This window comes from Protobothrops mucrosquamatus, unplaced genomic scaffold (genome assembly GCF_001527695.2).
Source record: "Protobothrops mucrosquamatus isolate PMUCROS unplaced genomic scaffold, P.Mucros_1.0 scaffold_149, whole genome shotgun sequence".
Classification (NCBI taxonomy): Eukaryota; Metazoa; Chordata; class Lepidosauria; order Squamata; family Viperidae; genus Protobothrops; species Protobothrops mucrosquamatus.
In genome coordinates, this window is record NW_015386225.1 from 1,593,569 (window position 1) to 1,606,152 (window position 12,584).

Below are 12,584 nucleotides of genomic sequence, written 5' to 3' on the forward strand. Positions count from 1 at the left end.
CAGGAGCAGCCCTAATGCACTTTTGCAGTTAAAATCTGCTATTAATAGCACATCACTTATACTGTATCAATTAATCCTGGAATGGTACATTTGAAAAACAAATGTTTGGTTTACAGGTAGCCCTTATTTAGCAAGAACAATTGGGACCGTCAACTCGGTCACTAAGGGAAGTGGTCGCTAACTGAAGCCACAACTGTGCTTATCACTTGGTTTCAGTTTTCCTTTGCTTTAGACCTGTGGAGGTCATACATTTTTTAAAAATGTATATTTCATACTTCTCAACTGCCTATTGCCATCAGAAGGTATATGCAAGAACTTGTCTCAAAGTTACTTTTTCATCACTATTGTATCTGCAAATGGTTATTAAATGAGTCATTAAACAAGGACTACTGGTAATTAATTAAAATTAATATGTTAATTTAAATATCAAATTGATTTCTAATCCATTTTTTTAAAAAATCCCTATCATTTGATCTTTTCCCCCCCTCTTCTCAGTTGAACAAATATGAATACAGTAAAAGTTTAAAACACATACTCTAATATCTATTATTAATCCAAGCACTGTTTACATCTAAAATAAAGACTAGAATTTAAACACAATTTTTGACTCTTCAATCTTCAATGCAGCTTGGCAGATGAACTTCATCTGACATAGATGAAAGAAACTGTGTCTTTCAACATATTTGGAAATGTCTGTTTTTGCACCTTGATAAGAATTCACCCCCAAAAACTGGGATATGTTCAATGTAATATTTTTATGACTGAATGGCCCTATGAAACATTTAATAATGTTTTTAAAAAATTGTATTTCGAGCCGAGTTCTAGTTCTAGCCTTGGAAATACCTAGCTTGCTACAAGTAATTATTAAATCTTACAATCAAGCATCCCATAATTACTTTTGATCAATTATGCTGTAATGAATAAATTTGATATGCACATTGACTGAATGGAATAAATTTATTAGAAATTCCTACTTTGCCTAGATTCCCATTTCACCTAACGGTATTCAGTATCAAAATATCAGTATCAAGAACTTCAATACATCTTGGATTTATTCAGTCAAAAACAGCATTTCAGATTTACTGGATTCCATTGCATTTATACAGAAAAGACCTGAGTGAATCATCAACTTAGATAGGCAATGAGATTATTCCATTAAAGCAGCTGTTTGTAATGTACTACAACAGATTTCATTTTGAAATTTATTATGTGTATTAACTCAATTTTGAGATAACTCAATTTTGAGACAAGATTTCACATTCTCAGATGTTCATTCTTTTGAACTAAGTTCCTATTGCATGAAAATTGGCATTTGGACAAAGAATGTGGAGAAAGCACAAAGGCATTTTTAAAAATGAAGTAAAGCTGTTTGCTGTGGAGGAATGAGCAAAAATTCCTATGCAACAAGCAGTTATAAGAAAAGGGTGTTGTAGTTACTGCAGCTAAATAGTTATGAATTTAAGGCAGTGATTACTTTTCCACACCGGAATGCTGCATATAACTCCTTTTTCTCCCTCCCTAGAAAGCATAGATATTTAAAGATATGTACAAATTCAGAAAATCTGAAAGGAAACAAATGCTTTTTCAAAATATTTTTAAAATGTTCCAAATGAAAAGAAACCATTACTTATTCTCCCTAAAGGCCTTTTACACTGAAAAGCCAGCAACACAATCAATAATAAACACAAATTGTTGTAAAGGGGGAATCCATTAGTAAGGCCATGGTAGAAATTCAATGTCTGACCATCCCCTTGAGTATATTTTTCTATATATTTTCAGATAGGGGCATAATAAAATCTTTATAACTCGGCACTTTTGAAGAGAATCCAAATCAGCAAATGATATATACCTTTTCTACAGCTGCTACTAAAGTCGGTTCAGCATGACTTAATTCCATTTTGTTCTTGCCATCTTTTATCATTTATTAGTTTTATTGTAATTTCTTTTGACTGTTACGAGTTGGGTGGCATACAAGCTTAATTAATTATCATTATTATATTTAAGAATGTCTTCATTTATCTAAATAGAGGAGCCATTTCAGGTACAGGTTAGAATCAGCAGCATGAAAGTAACTTCAACAATAAGGCTTCCCTTACAGGTGGTACTCAACCCATAAAGCTCAAACTCTAGCACTTACCACTTCTCTACTATTTTACAAATCAGTGCTGCAGTCATACTAATAATATTGTGCAATACAAAATACCCAGGGGAATATTATTTGATCATTATGGTGAACTTTTAAGTCTGATCTATAAAACAGTTTATGTACGATACGCGACTCCTATTTTGCCCAAATCTCTTACACTTCCATAAGTCAAGAAGTAATGCTGCTTTATCATTTCTACATCAAGTTATCGCTTAAACATTTACTCTACCAGGTCTGAAGAGACTTATGTTCAATAGAATTTACTCTTTTCACTAACTGCAGTGACTTTTCATCATAGAAGCAATAAATAGAAATCTTATATTTTTATAAAACACATCATTCAAGGTAGCAACTTTTACTGACATGAAACCACTGTTAACACAACGAGGCATTTAAAATTAACTTTTAAGTCAGTGAGGACAGAATTTTAGCAATGGAGCTGGAGGAAAATATCTATCACCGGTGATCCTTCTTATGGTTTATGATTGAGTGATCTGTAGGGCCTCCAACATGTCTTCTACAGCTTTCAGTGAATACTTGGTCTCTTTCTTACTACGGCCAGCATACTATGCAAAACAAAAGCAAAGAAGAATCTTTTGAAAAACACATGCAAATAAAGTACAATAGCCAAAGGTAGCCCTAGGTTTCAATAATTACAAAAAAATTGCTTGCTTATTTATTTATTTATTACTTATTTATTTATTTAAAATTCATTTTAAATGTAGTTCGGCAAAATTTGATTATAAAGGAATAAATTTTAAGCTCTACATTTAAAAGTGTTTAAACACTTTAAAATGATTATCAGAGGTGAGGATTGGGGCAGTAAAAGAAAGGCAAGAAATTGCCTGGGATCATAGCATTCATACTTTACTCTCCCAGTTTTCTGTGGATGAATGAATGAGTTTTATTTTGTCTGTGTAACTGTAATATGTTCTCAAATGTTAATAAGCATGTGTGTGTGTGTGTGTACATACACATATACACACATATACACACACACACACACACATATATACAGTATATCTGTAATATTGCCCTCAATAAGAGACTGTTTATTAAACATCTTATGAACATCGACAAAAAGTAATTTTATAGGTAATAAAGTAATAAAATTAACCTGCTTTTGACCTTCTGAATATTTTTAAACAAGAGGAATCTTGATTCTATAGCCTAAGATTTCAAAGAAAATAAAAGGAAATCAAAAGGTTACATATGAATACTCCCCTCTATTCTCTTCGGAAATTGACTAGATACTGTGGATAATTTTTGATTTGGATTTCAACTTAAGGGGAAATAAAGCTGATTGCCAAAATGCATTCAGAAATCTTTGATTTATTCTATCTTTAAATACATTAAAACAAATATAAGGCATTAAAAAGCATAACATTTCCTGTTAATCTGAAAAATTGCTCCACTGAGTGGCATTGGCACAATTGAAACAATAATACACTATATTTTATTTTGGTGCTGCACACACACAGACAGAAAAGAAGTTCCCAATATAAGTAACAGATATATTTTAGTTTATTACATTATGTTTTATTATACCATTGTAACTGTGCACTTTCTCTCATACAGTTCGACTGGTATACACGGCTGGTGAAGAAATGCCTCTAAATTATATACATTCTGTAATTTGGCATGCTCTTTAGGTGAGATGTTTGTGTGTGCTTTAAATCTATACCATATGGCTACAAAGAAACATCTGAGAATGGTCCGACATCTTATTAAATTATAGGAAACGCTGGCAAAACAGCTCATCATTATCAACTCTTCATGAGTATAAGAGTAATCCTGTAAGATCTGATCAAAGGTTATATAATCCAACATTCTAGTATGCAATAGCTAACAAGTATTTTTAAGAAGCCAACCAGCAGGATTTGAGGGTAAAAGGATATTCCCTTGCAGCAATTGATACTGTGAGGTATCTATGCCTTACCAAAGGCAGAGGCTCAGTTCAACCATTTGTCTAGTGACTGTTTGAAGTTATGCTGGTGCTGAAAGAAATGACTTAAAACTGGCCCTCACACTTACGACTATTACCGTGTCTCTGTGGTCCCATCATGATCCCAGTGCTTAGCCACCAGCCTGGATTTCTGTAAATTGTAGCATCCGCTGATCACATAATCATCATTTGTGACCTTCCCAGCCAGCTTCCAACAAGTCAATGAGGAAGCTGGAAGGAGATTGCCAGTTGCAGACATGTGATGTCTCGCTTAACGACCAATTGAAAAAAGATAGTAAAACTGGATGTGGTCCCATGATGTCTCGCCTAACGTCTGTACTGCTTACTGGTGAATTTTCCAGTCCTATTCTGGTTGTAAGCTGAAGACTGCCCTATATACTATAATGTACCGGGAGGTCTCGATTAGTGCAGTTAAGGAATCCTGCGAAATGACCGGATTATTCAAACGTGCACTCTTCAAAATGGTATTTCTCCAGAAAAATATGGCAATTGGTTCCAGCTCAACCAAAAAAGGCAATGAAAAATTTTAAACATAATTTTTATGCATATATTAATAAATTAATACAGTGAAGATAAGAAAATGTACTTCTAATTTGAATTTATGGTTAACAAAAGTCACAGAGTAGTTACAGAAAGTAAAACAAAACAAAAAATCTACTGTAGATTTAGGTGTTCCAACATCTCATTCTATTTTAGTGGTGTACTGACCACATTAAGGTCATTTAATTATATAAAAGTTTTGCTCTAATGTAATGGCATGCCTCGTCTTTTACAACTTTTTCTGCCATCAAGTCAATTTTTGAATCCTGGCAACTGCATGGAAAAATCCCTGCAGTTTTGTTGGCAAGGTTTCTCAGAAGTGGTTTGCCATTGTCTCCTTCTTATAGCTGATCACCAATAGCTTATTGGTCCATGGTTTCCTGGCTGGCTCTATGCCTAAGGCGTGACTAGAACTCATGGCCTCCCAGTTTCCCTCTTGATGCTTTAACCAGTACACAGTTTTTCTGTACACACGGGAATGCTTCAGGATACAATAAAGCTAACCTATTATCGGTGTAGTTATTCACTTCCTTAAAACTTCAGTTCTTGAACATGAATACTTCATTGCTCTAATCACAAGGTGGCAACCTTCAGCAACAGAGATGTTTCAAAGAAACAATTACCTGCATTGCTCACTCCATTTATGTTTTTAATAGCTTTAAATACAAATATATAGACCTGGCAAACCACATGGAACACTCAGGTCAAGCAAAGTTTGGTATTTGTTCAACAGTTTCTTATGGCAACATTTGTCAGGGTGGGGTGTGTGTGTAAATTTGATATTCAAGCCAATTTCTCATTTATGTAATTTTATCCCACATATTTAAATTCCCCTTTCAGTTTTTAGCTGGATGTGGTATCTGTCACTTTTCTGTTAAAATACAGCTGAAGTATGCAATATATCATAAATACGTGAAGTCACAAAGAAATGCTGACATTTGTTTTAAGTATATTTTAGTTGAGTAACAATGCAACTGTTCTGTTAAATATCAACTGAAATAAGAGGCAGTTAAGGATAATTTTGATTCACTTCCAACATAACTTCCCAATAGTTTTGGAATTGGACCATAAAGTTATAAAATATAAATTGCATTTTATAATTTGTACTGCTGACTTTAGAAATAATGTATATAAGTAACTCTTAGTATCTAACTTTACAGAACTGAATTTTAGAAGCAGGTTTGCAAACTACTAACAGATATTATTTCAAAGTCCATTTCATAAAGATACTTTTTACACTAAGAAAACTAATTTGCAGATTATGAAACTGTGTGCTTGATATTTGGTCTTTATTGGTATAAAATCAGAGCATCCATTGTCAATGATTAAGAATGAAATAATTAGCCCAAAGCAAAAGGCTGTTTTATTAAACTCTGATAACTTTCTTACCTTTTAAACCAAACTGCTACAGTGCACCATTATAGGAATGCCAACCACTGAAGATATTTATAGCAATATGAAGGAACACTTGTGGTTCATGCACACTGCAATATGCTGATGCTAAGGCTCTCAAAACCAAGAATGCTGGAGTGGAATCATCTTCAGTTATTCAAGAACTAGCGGGCAATATAAATCAATCAAACAAGCATTCCATGCATTATTTACAATTGATTATATGCTATCAAGTTGTTGTCAATTCCTAATGACCATAAAGATTTTTTCCATGATAATCTGTCCCTGCTTTCATCTATCTTGTCCTCTTCTTCTCTTTCTTTTCACCCTTCTCAGCGTTAGAGTCTTCAGAGAACTTTGTCTTCATATAATGCCTTCAAAGTAGGATAATTTGAGCCTGATCATTTGGGTCCTGAGTGAGCACTCTGGATTGATTTGTTTGATGATCCACTGATTATTTATTTATTTTTGTAATATATTTTATTGATTTTTTAAAAAACATAAATCACAATAATTGGTGAACAGTGTGTTGTCTGGGTTACATTTGTAAAACAATCATTAACAATTGATTTCTATAATCCATAATCCACATAATGGTTTTAGTTGATTTCCCAAAATATCCTCTTTTGCAAACATTGAGTTAATACAATTCTTATTGTTTTGATAGATAACAATTAAATATATAATTTTGCCCAATATTCTTAAAAATAATAATCACATCAATATAATATTTCTTTTCTATCCAATCATTCTGGTTGCCTTATCATAGATCCTATTACAGTCCTTATTTTAATTTGTTTCTCCCACCAAATTCTAGGTATTCTTACTGGTTATGATTATTTGTTTGTTTGTTTGTCCACAGTATTCTTAGAAGTCTTCTCCAATATGAAAATTCAAAAGCGTCAATACTCTTCCTATCCTGCTTCTTTAAAGTCCAACCTTCGCTTCCAATGAGTGTCACGAAAATACCACAACTGGCACAATTCTGATCTTTGTAGATATACAGGTACTCCTCGAGTTACGAGTGTAATGGAGCCTGCCCATTCCACTTGTAACTCAAAAACTTGTAGAGTGAATCTCATTAAAATGCACCCTTGCTCGTTAAAATGCCCGTGGCTTGTTAAGCGAACAAGAGGTATCTCAGGGTGGGGAAGGCCATGGAGGGCCTAGTGCTGGAACAGGCCCCTAAGGCCTCCCCGACCCACTAAGATACCGCATGCTTTCCCCTCCCTTCCTGCTTCGCCGGACTCACCTGGAAAAGATCCATCTCTGCTGTGGTTCCTGCTGCCGCCTGGATTTGAGGCCTGAAAATGCTTCCGTGACTCCCCCGCCCCCTGATCCGATGCCCCCCGGTGCCATGGGGAGGCCTGCAGAAGCGTTCGCCAGGCTCAAATCTGGGCAGCAGCAGCCTGGAAAAGGCCTCCAGAATCCGGATCGGGGGGCAGCTAGCACCTGTGCAAACGGGGCTGTTAGCTCATGCAGGTGCGTGAGGCCCGTTTGCGCATGTGCACAGGTGCTAGCGGCGGTTGCTAGCGCCTGCGCAGAGCTGCTAGCACCGTGCAGGTGCGCATGGCTCCATTTGCGTGCACTCACTCAAACACATTTCCCAGCTTCTCCCTTTCCCTCCGGGCCACCAGAACGAAAAGGTTGGTGATCTCTGTTTTAGCCTACAAATTCAAGTTACAAGTCCCTTCTGAATTCAGAGTTCTTTTGAAAGACTTTTCTTGTTTTTCTAGGTCTCCTTCTATCCTCAAATATTTTCTTTTATCAGCATGTTCAATGCCTTTACAGCTGTTGTTATAATAATGGTTCTTGTCTCTTCTAAGAACTGTTTGAAATTCTTTAAGTACTTTTCTAAGGTTTTTGTCCTGTCTACTCTTTGCAATTTTCACAGTTTTTTCCTATATCCAGTTAGCTTTTTTTCTTTCTTCCTTACTGGCAGTTTCTTTTCACATTTATCCTTCACAGCTTCTTTAAGCTCATTCCATCATTTCTTGGATTCTCTATTAGTGAGATTCAGGACTTCAAAGCAATTCCCAATATTCTTCTTGAAAATGGTAGGCATATATTCAAGATCATTTTGTGGAAACTGACTGACTTTCTTCTTCTTCAGCTTAACTTGGAAACTGCATCTAAACAATTCATAATCTGTTCCACAGTCAGCACCTGGCCATGTCTTTGATAATATAACTGAGCTCCTTTGCCTCCTTTTAACAATAATATAGGCAATTGGTGATTTCCATGTACAGAGGTATCATTTTGATTGTTTGAACATAGTGTTAGATATTTGTTCAAAATATATGGCCTTAATAGTTTTCCATTTACAAATATACAAACCTGATTAATCAAAAATTCTAGTCAGGTTTTTAAGACAAGAATACATCAATGCAATGGACTGAACGGGGGAGCTCACTGGGTGAACTTTGGACAAATTCATTGTTTCTCTGCCTACATGGTTGATGTAGATAAAATTAGGGTACACTCCCAAGAAAATAGACCAAAGTAAATAAAATAATGTAACAAATAAACTAATAAAGCCTATTGGAAGCACATTTAATAAAGGACACTAACAGTTAGCAAATACCTTTGTGTCTTATGAAATATGGAAAAAATGATTTCTAAAGATGTAATGCTGGAAAAAAAAACATAAAACACAGATAGGATGTATAGTCTGTTCCTGTTTAGTATGTCCTTTTGATAACAACATTCACATATTCAGAAATTAAATAATTTCTATTGTGTATTCATAATTCCAAAAAGAATGGGTTTTAAAATTTTTGTATTATATAGGTCATACCCAAATATGTATGTGAGTGGCTTTTTACGATCATTGTAAATAATTTCCTTTGCTGCACCATCAAGTTTTAAAAACTAATATATTATACAAATGTTATTGAGTTTAACAAAATACTCACCTGGTAAGCTCTATTGATTTGGTTTGCAGCCCAACTTGCATACTTCATATTATCCTTTTTAACTTTTGCACTGGCTTTGGAATTGGAGACAATATGGCTGGCAGACTAGAAGTACAACAGGAAACAAATCAGGATTTTTTTTTTGACAATTTAACTAAAATATACTATACATATTGAATCTTGTCCTATCATCTATGCTGAAAAATTAATACTTTTTAAATCAGAATTCAGAATCAATAAATAAGTATTTTGATTCTGTTGGACAAAAATCATAGATATGGTAGATTTGTCCACCAAATACAAAAAGCTAGTTTCTGAATTTCTTTGAATTTGTAGTTGGCAAACAGTCCTGCATATCATGGAACAACTTCTGAAACAAAGGTATTTATTACAGGAGCCAAAAAATTATTTGATCCTCTGCAGATTTTGTATGTTTGCCCACTGACAAAGAAACGATCAGTCTATAATTTTAATGGTAGTTTTATTTTAACAGTGAGATACAGAATAACAAAAAAAATCCAGAAAAATGCATTTCAAAAAAGGTATAAATTGATTTGCATTTTAATGAGTGATCCCTTCGCAAAACATGACTTAGTACTTGGTGGCAAAACCCTTGCTGGCAATCACAGAAGTCAGATGTTTCTTGTAGCTGGCCACCAGGTTTGCAAACTTCTCAGGAGGGATTTTGTCCCACTCCTCTTTGCAGATCCTCTCCAAGTCATTAAGGTTTGGAAACTGACATTTGACAGCTCGAACCTTCAGCTCCCTCCACAGATTTTCTATGGGATTAAGGTCTGGAGACTGGTTAGGCTACTCCAGGACCTTAATGTGCTTCTTTTTGAGCCACTCCTTTGTTGCCTTAGCCGTGTGTTTTGGGTCATTGCCATGCTGGAATACCCATCCACAATCCATTTTCAATGCCCTAGCTGAGGGAAGGAAGTTCTCACCCAAGATTTGATGGTATATGGCCCTGTCTATCGTCCCTTTGATGTGGTGAAGTTGTCCCATTAGCAGAAAAACACCCCCAAAGCATAATGTTTCCACCTCCATGTTTAACGGTGGGGATGGTATTCTTGGAGTCATAGACAGAATTCTTCCTCCTCCAAACAAAGCGAGTTGAGTTGATGCCAAAGAGCTCGATTTTGGTCTAATCTGACCACAACACTTTTACCAAGTTCTTTTCTGAATCATTCAGATGTTCATTAGCTAACTTCAGACAGGCCTGTACATGTGCTTTCTTGAGCAGGGGACCTTGTAGGTGCTGCAGGATTTCAGTCCTTCACGGCATAGTGTGTTACCAATTGTTTTCTTGGTGACTATGGTCCCAGCTGCCTTGAGATCATTGACAAGATCCTTCCATGTAGTTCTGGGCTGATTCCTCACCGTTCTCATGATTATTGAAGTTCCATGAGGTGAGATCTTGCATAGAACCCCAGACTGAGGGAGATTAACAGTTATTTTGTGTTTCTTCCATTTGCAAATAATCACACCAACTGTTATCACCTTCTCACCAAGCTGCTTGGCAAAAATCTTGTAGCCCATTCTAGCCTTGTGTAGGTCTACAATCTTGTCCCTGACATCCTTGGACAGCTCTTTAGTCTTGGCCATGGTGGAGAGTTTGGAATCTGATTGATTGCATTCTCTTTAAAAGAGTGCTCCTAATCTCAGCTAGTTACCTGTATAAAAGACACCTGGGAGCCAGAAATCTTGCTGATTGATAGGGAATCAAATACTTATTTCACTCATTGAAATGCAAATCAATTTATAAGTTTTTTGAAATGCATTTTTCTGGATTTTTGTTGTTGTTATTCTGTCTCTCACTATTAATATAAACCTACCATTAAAATTATAGACTGATCATTTCTTTGTCAGTGGGCAAACATACAAAATTAGCAAGGGATCAAATAATTTTTTTCCTCATTGTATGTGTGCAACGTATACGGCTGCTCACTTGACAAGTGACTCTAGATGGTTCCCAAGGGCTAAAAACATCAACCAAATTGCTTTGGATCACATGGGTGCCTTGACTTATGGCCATAATGACTTATGACAGATTTCCGGTCCCAATTACGGTTGTAAATCAAGAAGTACCTGTAAACAACATTACAAGTATCTATTTCACTGTTTATGCCCACTGTATTACTACAATGGAATAGGACAATGCAACAGTATTTATGTTTTTTTAAAGAGAAGATATATTCATGCAAATTAGGTTAGCTGTTTCATAGCTGAAAAGACATTTAAAGTCAAAGCTATTCAAAAGTCATCTTTCCAATGGATTAGTTTAAGGCAAGCTAATTTATCAGAAAATCTGCATATACTGTACTGTAGAATAAATTAACAAATATAACTCTTCAATTCCACTTTAAATTTTATAGTGTGATTATGGCACCACTACAATTCATCGCTGAAAATGCTGATACTGGCCAAATAATAACAAAATGGATAGAAAATATAAATGCTACTAATGCTAAGTAAATGTACTTATTAGTAGAGAAAGAACTGAGACAATCCAAGCTTTTTCACAATAGATCTTGAAAATCTTTTTTCCTTTCTATTAGTAAATAGAAACCTTCCTTTTCCAAATTTAAATAACAAGGCAAATCATTTTTGAACAAAAACACCCTGCTTTCTGGACTTACCATGTAAAGACCAAACAATGCTCTCATGTTTCTGTTGTTCAGTTTTAATGCCTGTGCAAAGTATTTTCGTGAGAGCTCAAGGTTCTCAAGCCCTCCTTGAGTATATTTAACCTGTAAATTAAACATTTATTTTAACAGACTTTCTAAAGATGTCAATTTTAAAAGAATATATAATTTATCATGCATTACATATATAGAAAAGTTAGGCAATTTTCCCCCTAATTTTTTTTTATCAGGTGAGATAGTTGAGACAGTTGATGTTAAATATTTAATGCAGGTATTGTCAGGGGTCTATCTGAAGAGCTATATAGTAATTTGGTCTGTATTTACCAGTTTGCATTTTGTGTCTCATTTTTACCTATAATTAAATAAATTCACTCCAGTTATTAGTAGTTTTATTGAACTGCATAACATAAATATATAAGATTAATTTGGTTTAATATACAAGAAAGGTATTTCATGGGCTTTCCTTTTATAGATTATAACAAATTAAAATATTTGCAGTCCCCTGGACTGCAAGGCAATCAAACCGGTCAGTCCTAGAGGAGATCAACCCTGACTGCTCTTTAGAAGGCCAGATCCTGAAGTTGAAACTCAAGTACTTTGGCCACCTAATGAGAAGGAAGGATTCACTGGAGAAGAGCCTAATGCTGGGAAAGATTGAGGGCAATAGAAGAAGGGACAACAGAGAATAAGGTGGCTGGATGGAGTCACTGAAGCAGTAGGCATGGACTCCAAAAGTTGGCAGAGGACAGGAAGGCCTGGAGGAACGTTGTCCATGGGATTGCAATGGGTCGGACACGACTTCACAACTAACAACAACAAAAATATTAAAAATTTAATTAAAATTTAAGACTTTAAAAAAAAATTAAATGTATTATTTTTAAAAAATTCTGAAACAAGGGACATGTCATAGGGAAAAAGGATGGAAAATCATGGTAGGAGAAATTGAATGTGAGCCACGGGAGAGGACAAACAAACAA

General features: G+C 35.1%; 1 protein-coding gene across 1 annotated transcript in view; it reads right to left on the minus strand.

Moving 5' to 3' along the window:
* Window positions 1–944: 944 nt before the first annotated feature.
* Window positions 945–12,584, minus strand: part of EMC2 (ER membrane protein complex subunit 2) — a 38,040-nt gene continuing 26,400 nt past the window's right edge. The window contains exons 9-11 of the mRNA XM_015819640.1: window positions 11,602–11,712; window positions 8,960–9,064; window positions 945–2,712 (exon numbers count right to left, since the gene is read on the minus strand). Of these exons, the coding sequence (XP_015675126.1) occupies window positions 2,626–2,712; window positions 8,960–9,064; window positions 11,602–11,712 (303 nt within the window). The 3' untranslated portion in view covers window positions 945–2,625. The remainder of the gene's footprint in view (window positions 2,713–8,959; window positions 9,065–11,601; window positions 11,713–12,584) is intronic.